General features: G+C 37.8%; 2 protein-coding genes across 2 annotated transcripts in view; one reads left to right on the top strand and one right to left on the bottom strand.

Moving 5' to 3' along the window:
* Positions 1-1,595: 1,595 nt before the first annotated feature.
* Positions 1,596-7,541, bottom strand: rnaset2 (ribonuclease T2). The gene is made up of 10 exons (XM_084931982.1): positions 7,384-7,541; positions 6,563-6,640; positions 6,393-6,447; positions 4,158-4,207; positions 3,754-3,811; positions 3,387-3,451; positions 2,783-2,896; positions 2,618-2,663; positions 2,430-2,504; positions 1,596-2,332 (listed from the first exon to the last, which is right to left on the bottom strand). The coding sequence occupies exons 2-10, from the start codon at positions 6,631-6,633 to the stop codon at positions 2,138-2,140; spliced, it is 729 nt and encodes a 242-aa protein (XP_084788108.1). The 5' UTR covers positions 6,634-6,640; positions 7,384-7,541; the 3' UTR covers positions 1,596-2,137.
* A 2,389-nt stretch (positions 7,542-9,930) lies between these two features.
* Positions 9,931-20,212, top strand: part of myom2b (myomesin 2b) — a 30,740-nt gene continuing 20,458 nt past the window's right edge. The window contains exons 1-10 of the mRNA XM_084931972.1: positions 9,931-10,032; positions 11,826-11,929; positions 13,582-13,639; positions 13,783-13,937; positions 15,498-15,584; positions 17,468-17,556; positions 18,751-18,801; positions 18,997-19,161; positions 19,565-19,726; positions 19,935-20,076. Of these exons, the coding sequence (XP_084788098.1) occupies positions 11,847-11,929; positions 13,582-13,639; positions 13,783-13,937; positions 15,498-15,584; positions 17,468-17,556; positions 18,751-18,801; positions 18,997-19,161; positions 19,565-19,726; positions 19,935-20,076 (992 nt within the window). The 5' untranslated portion in view covers positions 9,931-10,032; positions 11,826-11,846. The remainder of the gene's footprint in view (positions 10,033-11,825; positions 11,930-13,581; positions 13,640-13,782; positions 13,938-15,497; positions 15,585-17,467; positions 17,557-18,750; positions 18,802-18,996; positions 19,162-19,564; positions 19,727-19,934; positions 20,077-20,212) is intronic.

The raw sequence follows: 20,212 nt of genomic DNA, 5'->3' as shown, positions 1-20,212 counted from the left end.
GTGGCATCCAATTCCACACACACAGGCAATGAAACAAATGACAAAATAACATGGGCTACAGTGTAGGCTGCATACCAGTAGATGGGAAAAGAGTGGCTAAGACCCAGTCACATCGCATCAGAGTAACAGTGTTCAATAAAATCCCGAGGGCAGCAGTAATCAATGTTGGGATCAATAATGATGACAGCAACAAGGACAACAATCACAGAAAGTACAGAGGGATCTGGTTGATCAGTGGGTGTGGGTGTCTGTGTGTGTAGGTACTTGGATCTGTCACATCAGCAGCTTTGCAGAACTGCAGTGTTACATAACAAGAGAGAGAGCAAAGGGGAGGGAGATGGAAATACAGACCCAACTGAGAGGGAGGTAAGGGGTAAATGAGGACTGTGTTCTACCTAGGTCAAGTGTCCATGGCTGACCAAGGCTTAATTTCTTCTTCTTTCTTTGTTTTTTTTTATTAAGTTTAAAATTCTTCATCCAGGCCAACTGTGATCTCTAAACCTGTAAATGACTAAAAATGTGGGGTTTTGGCATCGTTTCATGTTAGATCATATTTGGATGTAACTGGCACAGAATGTTAGGTCACTTTACCGCTAATGAAAATGTAATCAGATGTGTTTTGTCATGCTGCTGTGCAGTGTTGTGGGAGGAGATTCAGGATTATGGACTGGTGTCTTTGTCCGGTTGGGATTAAGGATCTATAAGTAGATCACCACATTAATATTTATACACACCGATATAGACAGACACTACTACGACGCTATACTACACTACATGTCAGGATGCATGTTAAAACCATCCCATGTTTTGTGGCATGTAAAAATTTTTAAAGCAAATAATACATCATATCAAAATGACATTTTACATAATGATTATAGCAGACACTGAATAGATATTTAAGGCTTTATTGTGAGAGAAAAAAATGATACACATAGTTAGCTTAGTTCAGAAATTTCACACTACAGCATTGATCTACTGTAGATACAATAAAATCCATTAGATTTAAAACGATTCATCTATGCACAAAAAGCCACAGTCCAACAACATCAATAGAAACAAGTCTGTGTGCAGATCGGTGAGGTGTTAAATAACCTTTTCCAAAACAAGTGCTAAACCCTATTCAGGCCATAGGTCAGCAAAAACTGATGTGCTGTGAACTTGTATGACATCTTGTGTAATGTACTGTGCTGATACTCACATCTCTTAATGAATATTGAAAGAAATAAATGAAGGATTTACTGCATACTACCTTATATTTATGGAAACAGACCTAAAAAGGAAACATCAAATACACATACTTGGCAGTTATAAAGTGGTTCATAAGTGGCACTGTGGGCTTACAAAGATGGTCCTCAAAACATGCATATCATCTATTTCACTGTAGCTTTTACCATACAATACAAAGCACCTTGAGGCGACTGCTGACTGCTGTTGTTTATATGTTTATATATATATATATATATATATATATATATATATATATATATATATATATATATATATATATATATATATATATATATATATATATATATATATATATATATATATATATATATATATATATATGTATATATATATATATATATATATATATATATATAAAAATAAAAAACTGAATTGCCAGATAAACTTGGTTATCATGATTCTGAAAACAAAACCAAAACAAAACAAAAATGCCTTACTGTATACAAAGAAATGCCAAAACAGGAGAGAGGACACGCAATAGGTGGTATATAAGCACATGTAGCAATGCAGAAATAAATATGCCTACCAATAATAAAAAAAATACACACTACGAAGATTTATAAATGTGCAGCATATTAAACTCCCTGCCCATCCTGACTTGAAATTACCATAATGCCCCCTGCTGTGCTGCAGAGAAACCCATGCTGCGCACTGGCAGTCTTATCTACTTGTAAGAGTCAGAAGGGGATATAATTCCAGCAAAGCACAAAGTGACAGTGGAGTGTGCCTGAGTGTGCGTCCTGGTTTGTAGGACGTAAAAAGAACATTTCAATCAAAGGCAGTTTTTATTCAAGTCACAGTCAGAATTTCAATGCATTTGAATAAAAAAAAGAATCATCATCATAGTGTGTTGTTCAATTTCAATTTGTGAAAGTATTGGGTTTTTGTATTATTCAACAGGTGGATAGTAAACTGGCACATCGTGGTTGCACACAGATAACCCTGATCCCTTGCCAACATTCATGGGATAGTCCCAACCTCTATCAGGATCAGATTCCGTGGAAACTTGTTTCTCACAGTCCATCAGGGCGAAACTACTGTTGAAACACAACTCAATTTGCCCCAAAACCTGGAAACTGTCGTTCTGTCAAAACAAACAATCAAAAACATACCAATTAACAATTTAACAGCTGACGTGTTAAAACTCATTTTGAAATAATTTCAGTGAAACTGGAATGTACCTTTGTTGAATGGCCACACTGGATCTTAGGTTTGACGTGGTAGAAGTTTTCTATTACTCCTTCAATGTATGAAAACTACACAGACACATCAGGAGCAAAATAAGAGAAGCTGCAGTTATGACCTTTAACATTGTGAGGTACTTCTAACAAGATTTAAGCTGGGATTGTACAAATACAATCAAACTTACATTATAGTATTGCGGAGAAGGCGTGATGGAAAACTTCTTCAGGATGCTAAAATAACAAAAACAGACATTTCCATACATAAAATAACTGTATGCGTTTCTCTGGACTGGACTGCAGGAATCAGGTGTTCATATGTATAAACGTGTAAATATGCAAGTGGTTTGTACCTGTCCAAATCCAGTGTATGATACAGATCCAGTGCCTTGCTGAAGTATTTATGTTGGCTGTTCAGAGAAATGGCTTTGGCTGCGCACGTACCATGTTTCTTCCACTCATATTTCCTAAAGCACACAAATAAAATTATTTGGAAATGTTCATATTATCTTAAAGATTCACTGGACTGTTCAAACAGACCATGTAGCAGCATTCGTATAAGGCAGGGGTGTCAAACATGAAGCCTGGGGGACTCCAATCCTACCACCTGGATAGCTATGATAAATATGAAGAAACGCAGAAAATTTCCTGCTGAAAAACACCTCCTCTTTGGCCAAAAGAATAGATAAACAGTTGCATGACAATTTCTGGGTTTTTTTGTTTTGTTTTGCACATCGAGTCCACAGTAAATTAAAAAGAAATTGAACATTTTCTGTGAATTAATAAAAACTGGGTGTAATTTAAAAAAACAAAAAACAAAAACATTTTGGTATCTTATTCCTCACACTGTTTATCGGCCACTATGTAAAATTAATGTAATTAATTTCACAACCCTGAATTAAAGCAACACTAAAGTGGTAGTAGAAGTGCTCTATAGTTCCAGCAGCTCAGACATACCAGAAGTCATTAGACAAGGGATCAAACAAGTCAGGCCAACTCGTCTTCATGTCTGGGAGCAGGTCCTGAAAACATACAAGCAAAGGCATGCGTTGTTTTATTCATCACTAAAAGGTCTAAAGTATAAAAACAGGAGAAATTCACCTTTTCAAATGGTTTCTATGCTTATTTGTATTTTTTTAGTTTTGGGTGCTTCACTTCAAAACAGCTATTTGGAGACTTGTGTATTCATTTCATGAACTAATTCCAGCTTTTTTTTTTTAAATATGTGCAAACTGGTATTTAAGCTTGTGTTATATTATCTTCTGTGAGTTGCACACACCTAAGAAAAAATATATTTAGAAAAAGACTCTGAATAGTGTTTTACCTCTATTTCAGAAGAGTTGAAATGCCATGAAGAATTGCAGAAAGCGCCACCATCTGGCCTGAAAAAAGAAAGATTCAAACTTCATTTACTCACAGAAAAAAGGGGATATTGACGCAAACAAATAAACAAAACAGAAACAAACAAACATAATTCAGCCAAGCAATAACAACAGTGGTAATGAATGGTTTGGCCAAAGATTTCATTTTTTTCACCAAGTAAAAAACCTCATTATTCACTTAATATAGTCAGTATGGTGGAAAACATGTAATACATCCTTGTAATCAGGAATGTATTACACACATACACACACACACACACACACACACACACACACACACACACACACACACACACACACACACACACACACACACACACACACACACACACACACACACACTTACCAGAATCCATGTAGTGTCCACTGGCTAATGTTGCTTTGACAGTGCTCCATCTAAAATATATAAACATTTATTTAGACAACTCTAATAATCATTCCACATCGGAAACTGAAACCACGTATTCAACGTATATACACAGTCAGGAACTTTGATGACTGATGAAATGAGGAACCCCTTTAAAGCTACAGTGTGTGTGATAAGTTGAGAAGTTGATTTGTTTTGTTTTGTTGTTTTTTAAAGGTCATTTGGGACCTGCAGTTTGTTGTGTTGTTGCGCTGTATTTTTCTTTGTAGTGGTGGATTTTTATTGCTTCCATCTTCAGTGTAGATAAACGAGAGCAGCCAGAAACGCGTCTAGGGCAAACTGACATCCTGAGCAAAATGCCTAAATAACAGTACAACTAATCGAGGGTCATCGATGTTACCAAATCAGACATGCCCTTCTGACACAGTCGTGTATGTGACATAAACCCTTATATAACACCCACAGACATGCTCAGTCAGAGAAGTTCACAAGACAGAATAATTACCAGGAAAAGTGCTTTCAAAAACCACAAAAAAGGGGATGTTCATTTTGTGTCGTCAGTTGTGGTAACTGCGTACTTGTGATCACAATGAAACTCTTACTTCGACAAAGGAGAATCTCAACACGTCCGACCAAATAGCTCGCAAAGATATCACATGATATTTGAGAACTGCAAGCTCAGTCTGTTCACTTTGCATGATAATAATTAAGCACGTTTTGAAACTCTTACGACCAAATAAATAAATAAATATACAAACAAATGCCAAAGACTCAGATGTTGTGACTACTTAACAGGATTGCATAAAAAAAAGCTTCAAATTAACTGCAAACAGCTTAAGACAAATTACAGAGCTATCAGGAATTCACTATCCTCGTATTTATTTCCAGATAAATATGAACTCTTAGGACTGTTTCAGGTCAGTATTTATGCACAAATTTACAATTTTTGAATGCAACTGTACCCTAGTACATGGCGCGCTTTTCCATAAAAGCTACATCTACCTCATAAATCACACATAAATCTACTAAAGAATGACTTGAAATGAACAAAATCTGCCTTTTGGAGACTCAGTCCAAAGCTTGACAATAGAGATGCAGTGGGATATGAGAACTGTTCTGAGGCCTGTCCTAAAGGAAGTCAACATACCCAGGATAACTTTCTGTTATCTGGTTTCACTTCCCCTAACACTAATACTCAGGCTGTGATCACATGAAGGTGGCCATTAACTTGATAAGCTGACCCATGTTTTACAGTCTATTTACAAGTGCATGAACGGGGTGGCATTGGCAGCATCTGACCAATCACGATCACAAACACGGACAGGCTGAGTCTACAAAGGAGGGTAAAACTAATAGAAATGTACGATGAGGTTAAAGACATAATACAGACTGAGTATAACACAGCTCACCAATCAGCAGGATTACAATTACAGTGTCTAATTCAAAAAATGAGCTGTGCAGTAGTATAGTATTAACTCTTTGAATTTTTTAAACTTCTGCATCATTACTGTGACCCCTGCCCCCTCAAAATAAATAAATAAATTAATTAATTAATAATAATAATAACTTGCACAATAAATGTTTAAGGAACAAACTGCACAAAAATGGCTGATGGGATGGGATACAAATGAAAAAAATCATACAGATTATAATATTATTTTCATTTTTTAAATAAAAGGACTTTTCTAGCAATTGTTTCATAATTCACGCTTTAAAGGGCTTAAGGTGCAGTTGTGGTAAAACTGTTTGTAGTCAACACGAGAAAGTCATTGTGTTATGTTGTGTCTACGAGAGCTTTATTACTGATCTACTGATGAAGAAAAGACTTCAGCTGCTACTGAAAAACTAGAACACGTTCTGTATCATGTTAGATACATAGTGTTACCCAGGTAAGAAGTGATACTAACCCTGTGTTTTCATAATACTGACCTTGAAACTACCTTGATAAGCTTGAATCAAACCCAGCATACTTCAAAAGTTTTGGAAAGGAACCAAAAACTAAGAATGGAACAAGTGAAATATGAGGCACTTGGCATTAAATAATGACACTTTAAATAAAAAAAAAGTCAGTCAGCAGAGTTCAATCTGGGTGTGGCTGCCATGAGTGCACTTTTTCCTTTTTTATATAAGGTTGCTTCACTTGGAAGACAGGAACTGGTTCTGCACAACTACGATAACTAAAGGGCAATGATTTCATTAATTATACAAACTCACCGAGCAGAAAGTGGTTGGCCAGTGATGGGTGAGGATCATTTTGGTCCACATGTGTCTGAAATATAGAAAGATTTCTTAAAAAACAAAAACCAGGAAAACAAATCCAGTCTATCGTTACAGAAATCTATACGTTCTAATCAACCACCTTCTACGTGTTTGTCTGTACTTACTTGGATGAAATTATGAAAGATGAGGACATGGTTAGGACCAGGCATATCAATAAGGGGTAGCAGAGCCTCATGGTTGTCCTAAAATAAAATAGCAGGTTAGTCAATAAATGGCAGCTTATATGTAAAACTAAACATCCACGTTACATTTTACATATACAGTGTGGAATCAGTAAGCACGCAGATTTGTGGATTCTGATGAAAATATGTAACTGACACACACAAACAATCAAAAAGCACAAAATAAGACAAAAACATTATCCCGGCAGTTTTTCTCTCGCTCTTCAAACAGATATAAAATGCTGTTTAAATAACTTCAAAGTTTCACAAACGTATTAACTGGGCCTGTTTGGACAGCTACTTTAATATCTGTTTGTTGTTCCTGGTATGAAAAATACAGTCGAGAGAAATGTCTATCAACACAAATATTGTTAAAAAAAATTATATATACACACACTTGTGGGTCTTTTATTGACTCAGTTTACCTATATGTGAAACTGTATTCTGATTAAGGGAACAACCTTGCCCTCAGACCAAACAAAACATTTGGAAGCCCAATGTAAAATCATCTGGAGTCACCGCTGTTGTTAAGGAAATAAAGAAATGGCGACAGAGAACTTTTAACGACCCTTTTACGCGGTGTGATTAGATTGTTTACGGTACTAGTTTACATTAACCAAAATTAGCTGCAGTAGATGCATTTGCAAAAACTATAATCCTAGCTATCGACGTTTAAAAACAATACTTTAGCGTAAAACGCCCGAGTCTTTTATGTCAGCAAAAAGATCGTATTACACACATAACATATTTTTAAAATCTCTCACCTTGCGTCAAAAACGTCACAGCCGAAACTCGCAATAGTTCTCAAATGTGAAACAGTTTCCCGAACTAATAGCTTGTGTCGGTTAAAGTACTTCACACGATCTATAACCGACAGCCCATTGTTTGTTGTTTATGTTCCACACTCGCGTCACTACCTACCTGTTCACTTAGCCAATCAGAAGCGATGTTCCGCTCATGCGTCATCACGCAGCAGAACCGGTGGCTTCATTTATTCTCCGGAGTCTGCCGGTGATATTTTCAAATGTGGTGCGTTGATTCAACAGTGTACAGACGTCCCTATCCTCCAGTCAAAAATATGTTGAGTATATTATTAATGCCATCGTCGTCATATTAGAATTACTGTACAAAAGTATTACACAGTCATTAGCATTACAACTTTTTCAGCCTCAGTGTTAACCATGAGGTTGATCATTCTTAGACACTGAGCTAAAGCGAAGACAAAAAAGAAAGAAAGAAAAAGAAATATAGGCATATTTTGAGTTTGTACAGACACGTTTTACAGATATTATTGAGACAAAAATCAAAACAAGAACACAAAATAAATTATTCAATCTGAGTCATTTTGTTTTCTTTAAAACATATTTCTTGACAGATAGCCTGGTGGATTGATTATGCGTGCTTATGCTAGGCTTAGAAAAAAACCGGGGAGTTTACTTCACATGTCATTTGCGACTTTGTACATTGACATCTGCTTGGGATTTTTTGACAAGTTGGCACCAGCTATGCAGAACACGAAAACGGAAGCGTGTGACAGCTAGTCTGCGGATTAAAAAGCCCAGAGTGAACACGCGAGAAAGCTGATTTACTCTGTCAGCACCAATGACTGCATGTTTTCAACAGAAATTGGTCAGCACTGGCAAAACTGTCTTCAACATAAAGTAGGTTAAATGTAATGTATACAGTACGCTTTACTTTTCACTTAACATCTAAATGAATGGGCCAGCCATAATAAATATGAGGCCCCATTATTGGCCAGTGTGTCAAACTAAAGGTATGGAAGGTACATTTCTAATTTCTTCACTCTTGTCTCTTCAGGCTGGCTGTTAAAAAGTGTTTTCCATCATAAACAGAGCCTGATTAGACTTCATATGTCTGCACTGTCTGTTTTTAGCTTTCAAAATCTGTTTTTCAGCCTCAGTGATGTAGTAAAATGATCAGGGAGAGTATACTACTAAATGACCAACAGGGGGCTCTTTTCCTACCACAAAAGCTTATGGTTTTGTTTTTACCCCGAGCACCACCACACAGATAGACACAGACACGCACACTTTTTTTCTGTAATTTCTAGACCATACTTAAGCCATTCTACTTAACTAGATGAGTCACAGGATATTTAAACAGTTATTATTATTATTTATACTGAACCATGGCTTTAGAGATTAGAGGTCAGGATAAAGGGTATTACTGACTGTCTGCTTGACATGGTCATATGTAATAATATTGAAAAAAACAGGGACTGGTCCTTGGGAATTCATCTTTTTCATAAAGAGTTTAAAATTAAGGATTATGAGATCTGTTTGTTGCACAGGTCAGTTTTTCTTCATTTCAGGAGCTGCTGATTGATAGAAAAAATTGACCCCTGCAAATAGAACTTGTTAAAAACAGCATCTCTCTGGAAAGCATTAATCCCCAGTCACATCAATTTTAAACTGACTAGGTGTTTGTCTAAATCAGCTTTTCTTGTACTCTCATCTTTTGTTTGGCGTATTCATTCTCCTGTCTATGTCATCAGTACCACGTGAAACCACAGCCATGCCTCCCTCTCTCTGTCTTCCCTTTTTCCAAATGTGACTTATGCTGTCCTCTCATGTGATTTTGTCTCAGATGTGAAATGTGTTTCAAAGCTCCTCCACTGTGTCAGGAATAGTCAAGCTGTAACTGTAGCTATTTTTATAAATAGACCCTGGCCAAAGTTCAGCATGTGGCACAGTGTCTCAAGACATTTCCCAGCACAGAATGGTGAAAGACCTTAGAGAGGGTCTAGTATTAACTAATATGCAGCTAGATTTAAATGTAGCTATAAACTCATTCTCCACCGTATCCAGCCATTGCAATACAGAATTTAAATCTGTTTTCCTCAGTTTGAGTGTGCATGTTTTAAAAGCTCTATAATGATGCATACAGTGACACATTTTATTATTCATTAACATGTTATTGTGACATGGTAAAACTCATTAGTTAAGTGCTACTTGAAAGCTCTCCATACTGCTGTCTAGTCTGTGGGGCTAAAAGTGCTGCTGGTGAAAGTGTGGTATTGCCCCCCCTCCCAAAACATAGCATCACTGTTGTCAGATTCTCTGCATTGTCTGTGTGCTCTCGTATACTTAAATAACTCATTATTAAGCATGCACCATTAATTTGGAATACCAGAAACAAATCGGTTGGCTTCCATTACAAAGTGTAATGAATAAACTCTATTAATCAAATAGTTTACTGGTTCCAGTAATTATGAGTCTTGAAGGATACTGGTTATATATAGGCAGCTCTGTCTCCTTTTAAGGCCTCACGGAGAAGCAGGTGGGGAACAGTTGAAGACGGGTGGTGGTTTTGTTGGCCCTGTACTTGGTTTAGGCTGACTCCCTGTGGATTCAGCTTGACAGCCGAAGTCGCTGCAAAGGGAATCTCAAGGGGTAAGAAAATCAATTTTAAATTCAGTTTTATGCTCCTCTCTCCTCTGGATCTGCAGCTTTGTTTCAAATCCAAGTATAGCTGGTGGGATCAGTGGGATGGCATAGAGAGAACAGACCGAGGCACAGCCAAGAGATGTTTCATGCTCCTTAGTCAGAGCTATTAATGATACTCAAAGTGATGAGTGATACTATATATTAATTTCATTTTATTATGAATATTAATTACTGCATTCACGATATGTGGTGATTCATTTGGAGTGAATGAGTGACCAACAGAGGGCTGTCTGTCGGTGTGCAACGCTTGGACTTTAAATGTGTTGGTTTCATGTATACTTGAGCTCATTTATCCGCTAACAAAGATTACGCCTCAAGTTAGAAAATGTACAAGCACTTGAACCAATGTTGAGCTACTGTATTGTTGCTACCACTAGTTTTGCATCTAGGTAGAAGTGTTTATGGTCAGACTGGAGAAATTCAAAGGTTTGCATTGTTCTGACTGAGATCTATAAAGTTTTACAGCTACAATAGAGATGTTTGGGTGTTACCTGGTGAGGTAACACCCACAGTATGTTTGCTAATACCAAATAGTCAGACAGTTACAGTAAGACTGTGGTTACCCATTTCAGGGAAAATATAATGACTGTAAAAGGGCAAAATACGGGTGATGGACATAAATAAAATATTGTGCTCCATTATTCAAATGAGAACGATTATTTTTGATGTTTGGGGATAGAGGTTGGAGGCAAGGGTTTTGTTTTGTTTTTTTTACTGTGGCTGACTTTCTGCTTGGATGATCGCCTTGGGCCAATAAAAGTGATGCATACAGTGACACTGAATCTTAGCAGTGTGTTTCAAAGACATGGAAGTAGAAATGTTTTTGCCGGTGCAGCACGTCTCAGTTGCCTTCAGGGAGGGAGGCTGGGCCGCAGTATCGCTTCACGTTTCATCTGACCTTATTTCTGGTCCCTGAGGACTATGAGGTGATGCAAGGCAGTTATACTCCCCTGTGTGTGTGGATGATGTAAGACAAAGCTACTGTATTCTCTTGCCTTGAAGTCCACATCTACTCTGTTTATATGAAACACACAACAAATGAAAAGGACTTCAGATTATACATGAGACATTTCCTGAAATGTTCTTAATAATGAACGTTTTAAATAAGCTGGAGCCAGACAGGCGTAAGCAGCATGCACATAGTTGATGACACATTTAAGGATGCTGAACTGTCAGGGATACGTTTGTATGGCAACATTTTTCTGTGTTTTTAGTGTCAGTTTTTACATCCCTATCATCAATAATGGATTAATGCCGTGCTGTCTTAGTCACGTTACAGTAACTGTCTTCCTTTTTGTCTAACTTATTCAATTTATCTGTTAGAAAATTATATTTATTGGCAATTGTTAAACACACAAGCCATTACTGCTATCAAACTGGTACCACACTCTTGGCTGCAGCTGTACTTCAGTTGCTATTCTTGTCCATTCCCTTTGTTTACATTTGTGCCCGTGTGTTCCATCAATATAGTGTCATCTTGTCAGTCCTGGAGCCGACAGTCCGCTATGTTTATGAATTTGGATGTCGGGGAATAATGCCGACTTCAAGTTTCCAAAGTTTAGGAGTGTTTTTTTTTCCTTTTAGGGTCGAGTAAATAAAAACATCATGCTGAAATGTAATTGGAAATGACTATTTTCAAAATTTCAAGCGTCTCTTCAAGAATTGTTCAGTGTTTGTCTTTGTGTTGCAAGTCTGACTTGTATGCATCAATCTTGTAATGTGTGGTGCTGATCCAACAGGTCAATATCTACGGCATCATCATGTCAGCGTGGATCAAACGTGGAAGTTACAACCATGAATACCACCACAAACAGAGCCAGTATGTGGTTAAAGAATATAGCAGGTACCAAGAGACTCTGTATTATTTATAGTTTTAAGTTACTTAAATTGTCCTAATAATATTACTAATATTAGATGTGTAACAGTAGTAAGGTTTTGTACAACTAAACCTGCAAATGAAGCCATGTAAGCAACAGAAGGACTAACCAGGTTAACATAAAGACTATGAGGTGGTTAGTAAAAGCTTTATGAAAAGATTTCATACTTTTAAGATTAAGGAACTCCTATGAGTAAGGAAGATTTTTCATTGTAATTTTCTTGTTAACTTTATGATGAGTTTCCTAAATTTGATTAGGTTTGATAGTGTAAATGAATAAAAAAGCTGCTACTGTAAAATCTGTCCTTAAATTAGTGATTTTTCTTATTATTAGTTACCATTTCTGTTTTCATGTCTGCTTGTGTGTATGTGCGACTCAAAAAAAGAGTACTAACAGGTACTCTGGTTGCTTTGTTCATTCTTTACTGAAACTATTTAAAAAGATTTATTATTTCCATTCCCTACTTATACTCAAAATTATATTATTTTAGATAAAACAGCCATTCCAGGTGCATTTATACCACTAAAAACAGAAGAGATGCATGAATATGTTCCCTTTCCTTCCTCATATGTTTACCCAATCTCCTTTAAAGTGCACCACAAAATTTGCATGTTTAGCTATTTTAAGGCAAATCTCTGTGTGACACAAATACTAAGAGTCACTCCCGGTCAAGGTCAAGGATAGACTCATCTCCCTGACTTAAAATGCTGCATTGCTGCTCCTGCCCCAGATGGCAGATCACCGTACCAACTGTTGTTTGTTGCTGCCAGCTTTCAAGATCCCCTTGACTTTAGGGGCTGAAGGGCACTTCTGGTGGCAGTTGTGGAGTTACTTTTTGTCTGAAGGGTTTTGTTTTGTTTTTTTGAATGAACACTGCTATGGAGTATCCATAATGTTATATACAAATAATATTACATCAGACTTTAGCCAAGATCTTATATATTTGGCAAATAAGCTGCTAAAAGTGAGAGTTGTGCAATGGCTGTGTGATTAATCAAGATCTAGGCAAGTTTAAAAAAAAATACACACACACAAAAACTGCAGGTGTCGAGCAGTGAGGTGATAATCTGGAATTTGCCCTCTGTTCAGCGTGACTCTTAAGACTCTGACAGCCGTGATCACACTGCCAGAGGGGTCATAGATTCACAGATGAGTGTATGTTGATGGCCTGTTGATAGCTTCCTGTTTAAGGTCATGTTTAGATGTCTTTCCCCGTCCTGCATTATTCCCATAATTATTCCCTGTGTTTCAGGGACATAGACTGGGAAGCATGCATAAAATAAGTTCAGGCTAAAACCCTTTCATTCTGTAGTAGTATTATAGCACTATATGCTCACATTTCAGGAAGTACAATGTATGTTTGGTAGGTCAGTACTGATTAATGAGTAGAAACATGCACCATGTCCCACAGTATGGACCAAATACTATGAGGCATTTTTTAAATTACAGCTGGGAAGCCAGTGCTACTTACTGTAAGAGGTTTTTTGGCAGGGACGGTCCACATCTCAAAGTAACTGATATCTTTATTTATTTTATATTAGATGCTCAATTATCAGCTTACAGGGCTCAGGTTTATCATGGTTTTAGGAAACTGACTTATTGCTGTCATTGTCTTTAGCTCTGAGGCGATGGAGGAAAGATATGAGCACAAAACAAAAACCCGCATCCAGGAAGTGGTAAGAATCTTGTAACTGTTTTAATCAAGACTTCTATATTCGTTGTTTAACTGTCCTGTGGATTTTATTAATATTAATGCTTTATAGTACAATGGATTTTAAAATGATCTGTCATATACTGGTCTTATTGTTTGCCTGTCTAGGTAAGAACAAAATTGGATGACAAATATGTGCGTGAGGAGCCCATGATCAGGGGACCAAAGTTCCTGGTCCGACTCAGATCCCACATGGTGTTTGAAAACACTCCAGTCAAAATCTTCTGTACTGTTGAGGGCTTCCCCATGCCTGTTGTAAAATGGTAAGTCGGTCTCTACATGATTTGTTGACTCTGACTGTCACTGTGGTCTGCATAAAATGAACTTACGTAACTTAAAAAAACAAAAAAACAAAACAAAACACCCATGCTCCCAGGAGATGTAGCTTCTGACACTGAAAATCCATGATTAAATTAAAAGTTCCCACTGTCGATATATGACTTCTTATTTGTTAGTTTTCTTTCCATATTTTGCTACATTGTAGTACAAACTAACCACTACATTTTTGACTATTACGCTTAAGTCAGTATGCTAGCAATGGTTACTCCACTGTGTTTGTGACACACACACACACACACATCATTTTCTATGTGTGGGCATGGTTGTTCTTTCATTGCTGTTTCACAGTCACTGGGAGTTCACATGCCAGTTAGGCATCAACAGACCCCTGTGATGGATGCTGAGAATCTCCCTCCTCATCTCAGGAAGGGTTTGAATAATCCCTGTAACACAGTTTATGATCTGCCTAAGGAGGAGTGACTATGCCATGGGCCCAGGGTTTGCAGCTCTGTGCCTGGTATGAAATGAGAATGCTCTCCTGATAGGCCTTGTCATAAGTGCTCTCATGTGCATATCTTAGGCTTATTCATGACTTTGCATTCCAGCAGCAGATGGCTATGAATCAACATTGAGGACAGCATATTAAGAAAACAACAAATGTAAAATCACCGAAGTCTTCATTCAATATAGACTGTAGACATTTGGCTAACGCCTTATTCCCCGTAAACCTATTTAAGGGATAGCATTGTCTGCTCTAGTACAGACTATAATAGCAGATTTCAGAATCAGAATACTTTATTAATCCCTAATGAAATTATGTATGTATGTATTTGACAGTCTTTTAATGCTGCTGCATGTGCAGCATGTATGGCCAGTAACTTGGCTGTCCTCATAGCGACCTTGAGGAAATAGACGATCAGGATTTACAAGTTTCTACTGATTTGCATTATCACCTCACTCGCAGTTGTGCTCATAGTCTGGTCTTTGTGGAGTCAGTCACTCGGCTAGATGAGACAGTCCGCAAGACATTTAACAACACAGTCTAATACAATTAATTATTATCCAACGTGAAAGATCTTTTTAAATTAGTGTTTGGACATAAATGTTGACATTTGCTTCTTGCCGTCTCAAATTGCACCAAAATAAGGCAGGAAGCACAGTTAAGGTCAAAAACTTCTTGTGGGTCAGTTTCTGATTGGATCTTCAGTCCACATCACATGCTGTGGGCATCAAGCTGTGTTTTTTATGTTTACCGCTGATCTTAATGCTGATGCAGACATGAGAGTTCTGTCTCTCATGAAGTGTCATTCCCAGCTTTTTGTCTGTTGTGGTGAGGCCAAACTACAAGGTAAGAAGATGAAAAGGAAGCCAGTTTTCCAGGGTCACAGGTTTCCATAAAATCCCAAGAATAAACGTAATGAACAGCATCATGCTGTTTAGACCATAGTGAATGTCATTTTGTGGTCTTGTGGATACATCATTGCATTCATACCTTTTATTACTCAATGCTTCATGAAGATAGCTATTGTTTTGCTCAATTTTAGGTATAAAGATGGAATGATCCTGGACTTGTCTTCTGGAAGATATCTGGTTGAAGCCAAAGGTGGAATCCACTCCCTGGAGATCCCAAGGTACATTAAGTTCAATAAAGGTTAGAGTTTTTGAACATATTTTTATTTATCTGCCACCAATTTACTAATAGCAGTCATCTCATGGGATTTTATATTGTAAGGTAAAGACCCAAAAATAGAAGAAAATCCAATAATACAGCGGTCCAGCACAATAATGGGAAAAACGTTTCCCACTATGGTGCATCTTTCTCACAAAGGACTTTTCCTTTAACTTGGAACTTTAAGAATGGGTCACAATCTAAAACTCCCGTCTCTTTCTGTCCATGTCTGTATGGCTTTCTCCCTCTCCTTGATGTTACTTTTTAAAATTTACATTTTACAAGACATCCCAACTTTTTTGGAAATGGGTTGTAGTTTGCTTGTACTTGTCTGCTTCTATGTTTTCTTAAGATGAAGTGCACTGAGTTACAAGGCCACTGGTCTCACTGCCCAAATATCGGGATTAAGAATATGTAGCGAGCCACTGGAAATCTCCTCCTCCTTAATTCTTTCAAGCCCCATGCACAAAATTAGATCAGAGATGTTTACCGTCTGTCACCTGAAGGTGTGGGCGGGCTGTGTAGTTACAGTCAGGGGACTGGAGCTTATCCTACTCTCCCTCCAGTCTGTGGAAGCTCAGCTGTTCAAGTGCTGACCTCAGTGGTACGTGATACTCCGGGAATCTTTCAGGCCACCGCTGTTTCCTTACTTACACACTGTACAGCCAGCAGTTAATACTCCTTGGAGAAAAAACACCCCTGAAGCACATCATACTCTTGAGTACTGCATTCTTACCATGACTCATGACTTTTTAAAATAGCTAAATAATTAAAATAACAGTTATCGCAAAACTTTAGCATGGCATTAAGCAGGGTTAGAAATAGACAGCAAGAAGTTATGTTATGTATAGACACCTCACGAGTCCTACACCTACACACTGTTTAGCTTAAGTTATTTGTGACTTAATGAGAGTACATTTGCTGTTCTCCCCCACATTACTTCTGCAATTTATGCTAATAACATCCTCTTTCATGACTATATCAGTTTATGAATTTGTCAAGGGGTCAAAGTCTCATGTCACATGCTAAAGGTGTAACATACGGCTGTGGAAAAGTGAGCGGTATGAGCAGAAACAAAAAGACCACTTAAGTTTTGCAACTTGCCAGAATGGCCAAAGATCTGCAGCTACACTGCTCTAAAGAAAACAAATCCAGTAACCTCTATGTAAATATAACGTAGAGAAAGCTTAGCAGACACAGTGTTTGTGATGAACTGCATTGCAGCTCTAACATATTGGCAGATTATAAAATCCACTCACTCAGAAGATACAATTAACCCCCTGCCCTGTGGCCTTGTTTCCAACTCAAAGGACTATGCATTGAGTATTCTGCAAGCATTACTTTGTTTGTCAGGTGAGATTTGGCACATGGTGTTTCCTAAAAGGAAAGCTGTGGTCTAAACCAAAACATTCTCTGAATAAGTAAACCAAGCATTGTTAATTGAAGTGTGAATGGGGCTTTACACAATCTGTACTCTGTCTTCTCCACTGCTGATTATCCCTGGCAACATGAAGCATTCATGTGGGGAATAATTGCTCATTTGGTGAAGTGGATTCATATACGCTGTAGGAGAAAATGCACAGTGGCAATGTGTCAGTAGAGAGCAGTTAGTCCTGTCAGGGCAGATCTTCTAATATGTAGCTCACCTGCTATTTAGGCAGTTTCGGTAATTTCACAGATGACTGTAAAATCCATAAGATTGCCATGAAGTCCCAGAATTTAGCTAAGTATGCTAAGTATGACACAGTGCTCAATCACCATTTCGTTTATGCTCTAATCTGTTGCAATCTGTTGGGAAATCTTTTGATCAAAATGCAACTATTTTATGTTTATTCTGTGTTGCAGATGCTCAACTGATGATACAGCTCAGTACACTGCTATGGCTGTAAACCTCCATGGACAAGCCTCCAGCCAGGCCTCCATTATTGTGAAGAGTAAGCCATTCAATCTGATAACCAGAGGCTTTAAGTGTAAAGCAATGGACGTGCAACAGGGTTGCACACGCTGACTCTCATACACACACAAGCCAACCCCCAAACTCTAGACCAGATGCAAGAATGTAAACATTTGTTTATAGTTTAGTGTTGCTAACTGACTTAGCCAAAGTACCAAAACACCCCAAGTCTGCCACCCATTCTCACGATCTACCACTCTGTTGCTACGATCCATAGCTTGCCTCAATCAACTCAATAAAGACTTTGTGAAACCAGTGCTATACTTGTGACACTGAGAGGTTAACTTACATCAGGGACTGTACACTTGACAAGGTGTACACAAACTCTTGATATGGAGCAGGCAACATGCCCAGACCAATCAGAAGAAACCACAGTGATGTGTGAGCAAAAGCGCCGCTTGTACTCCATAAATCAAATTCCAGTAATTATTTAATTGATGCTGCCTCATGATCATATGCTATGCCTCCAAGCAGAGAATATCCAACTTCCTTTGGTAATGATATTTCAAGTTGGGTTGATAACACTTTTGTGATTATTGTGGCAAATAGCGATGAGACTGATTGCTGTAAGCAAATAGGGAACTCTGTGACAGGAACTAGGTCTAACTAGGAAACCATGGACGTGGTTTTACAGTAGCAACCTATTAAGCACAATAATCAAAATACAATCACACCCCAAATCATGACCCACTATTCTCTAAATAGGAAGGCTAATTCACTATGGGACCATATGTTACAAAATCAACCCTAATTGTGCAAAACAGGATTTAAAATTAGCAAATTAAATCATAACTTAAACTTGGGTTAACATTTGTGTCACTTCCCCAATAAACCTCCATACAATCAGACCCCCACCCAACACAGACACACACACACAGACCACAGGATTCTCCTTTTGCTGACTTTGGCTTCACTTCTGAGACTAGAGGCTACTTCACAAAGTGTCTATACCTACAGCTGAGTGTTTACTATGAGGAGTTACTTGTGCAATTAGCAACATTTCAACAAATTTCATGTAGGGTTATTTTACAATAAATGTTATTCATAAAAAAAAAAAAGTAATCATATTTAGATGAATCATACAAATCTGTAACTGCACATCTGTATTATTTCAGCTGGCTGTTGCTGCCAATCACACACAACGTTGACTGTTTTTTGTTGTTTTTTTGTGCAGGATTCAAGCAGGAGGAAGAGTCCTGTTCATATGCATGGCTGCCTTATGCAGGTAGGCAAAGTAATTACCTCCAGAGAACATCAGCACTAGATTTTAAAATACTCATAAATTACAACTACAATTATATTATTTAATACGAGTTAACATAATATTCCTCTATTCTCCTTTCAAAAGAGTGTGTGAAGCAACATGCTGTTACCACCAGTTCTACTATCTCTTTCATATTATCTCTCTTCTTTGCCCCAGCTTCTATGCTTCCAAAGATCCATTACACTAAAATCCACATTACTTTTTTGGAGATGTTTGGACCAGTGTTCGCTACCGAGAGTGAATCTGCCACCCTTTCGGCTACCATGACCCTGGAGCCCAACCTGGCAAACCTACAGCCTGAGGCACAGTGGTACAGAGATGGTAATTGATATAAAATAGCACTTTATGATACAGTAATTACCCTATAATTGCTAGTAATATATGCTAAATGCCACAGTGACTGCCTGACCCAATCTAGCCGACATGCAGCCAGAGGCACAGCAGTGGAAAAATTAGAAAATGTTATGGACACTATTTTTATTGCCTATTAATTATACCAAAAGCAGTTAAGTAGACTCAAGTAATATCACCCCAAATTTGTGAGCCGTTTCATTTGCTATGTGTGTGTCTGAGGTATAAAAGAAAATTCTAGCTTATTTTTGTTGTATGCAGAAAGGCTTTATTTACTCAAACTTGATGTTTCATTATTTTTGCATTTTATAGTTGAGGTTCATAAGAGTTATGCAGTGAAGCTGAGTCAATGAGCCTGTCTCATTTTCCCTAGACACTCGTCTGTTTGACTCTAAATGGGTGAAGATTGAAACTGGTAGAGGATTCAGCAAATTGACTCTTCCAAATCTCTACAAAGATGACGAGGGTCTCTATACCCTGCGCATGGTCACTAAAGGAGGCACCGCAGAACACAGCGCCTTTGTCTCAGTCGCAGGTAAGATGAGCCAAGCGTCGGACTGGATAAGATTAACGTATTTCTAAATCCAGTTTGGAAACTGGAGCTTAGATTTTATGAAACTGATACGGTTTTGCTGTCAACATAATACTTATTCTGCTAACTGCTAATGCTAATTATTATTGCTTCTTATTTCTTATGAATAATGTAATTATTAAAACAATGTACGTCATCACTTCCTGTCTAGATGGTCCTCCTCCAGTCCCTGCTGCACCTGGTGCTCCTATGGACATCGAGATCCATGATGCCAACAGAGACTATGTCATTGTGTCATGGAAGCCTCCTAATACAACTACAGAGGGTCCAATCCTGGGATACTTTGTCGACAAGTAAGAGTTACTGGTATAAACGCCATAAACAGATAAACTGGCCAGCATAAAGACAAACTAATTACTTTAAGTAATCCTATTGAGCTTACTTGAGTATCAAATTACTGTTTTTTTGTCTCAAGGAAGAGGAGCAGTC

Source organism: Perissodus microlepis, chromosome 1 (genome assembly GCF_051167445.1).
Source record: "Perissodus microlepis isolate ML-2025 ecotype Zambia chromosome 1, ASM5116744v1, whole genome shotgun sequence".
In the NCBI taxonomy this organism is placed as follows: domain Eukaryota; kingdom Metazoa; phylum Chordata; class Actinopteri; order Cichliformes; family Cichlidae; genus Perissodus; species Perissodus microlepis.
Note: the sequence above shows the minus strand (reverse complement) of the source record. Positions and strands in the feature narration are given on the sequence as shown.

Bases quoted from the DNA above. Each gene is read 5' to 3' on its own strand.
- rnaset2 (XM_084931982.1), bottom strand. From the start codon at position 6,633: ATGAGGCTCTGCTACCCCTTATTGATATGCCTGGTCCTAACCATGTCC. The intron at 3,812-4,157 runs GTAAGTGTGTGT...TTCTTTTTTCAG, and splicing joins TGGACACTACATGGATTCTG to GCCAGATGGTGGCGCTTTCT. The intron at 2,897-3,386 runs GTATGTCTGAGC...TGTGTGCTTTAG, and splicing joins CCCTTGTCTAATGACTTCTG to GAAATATGAGTGGAAGAAAC.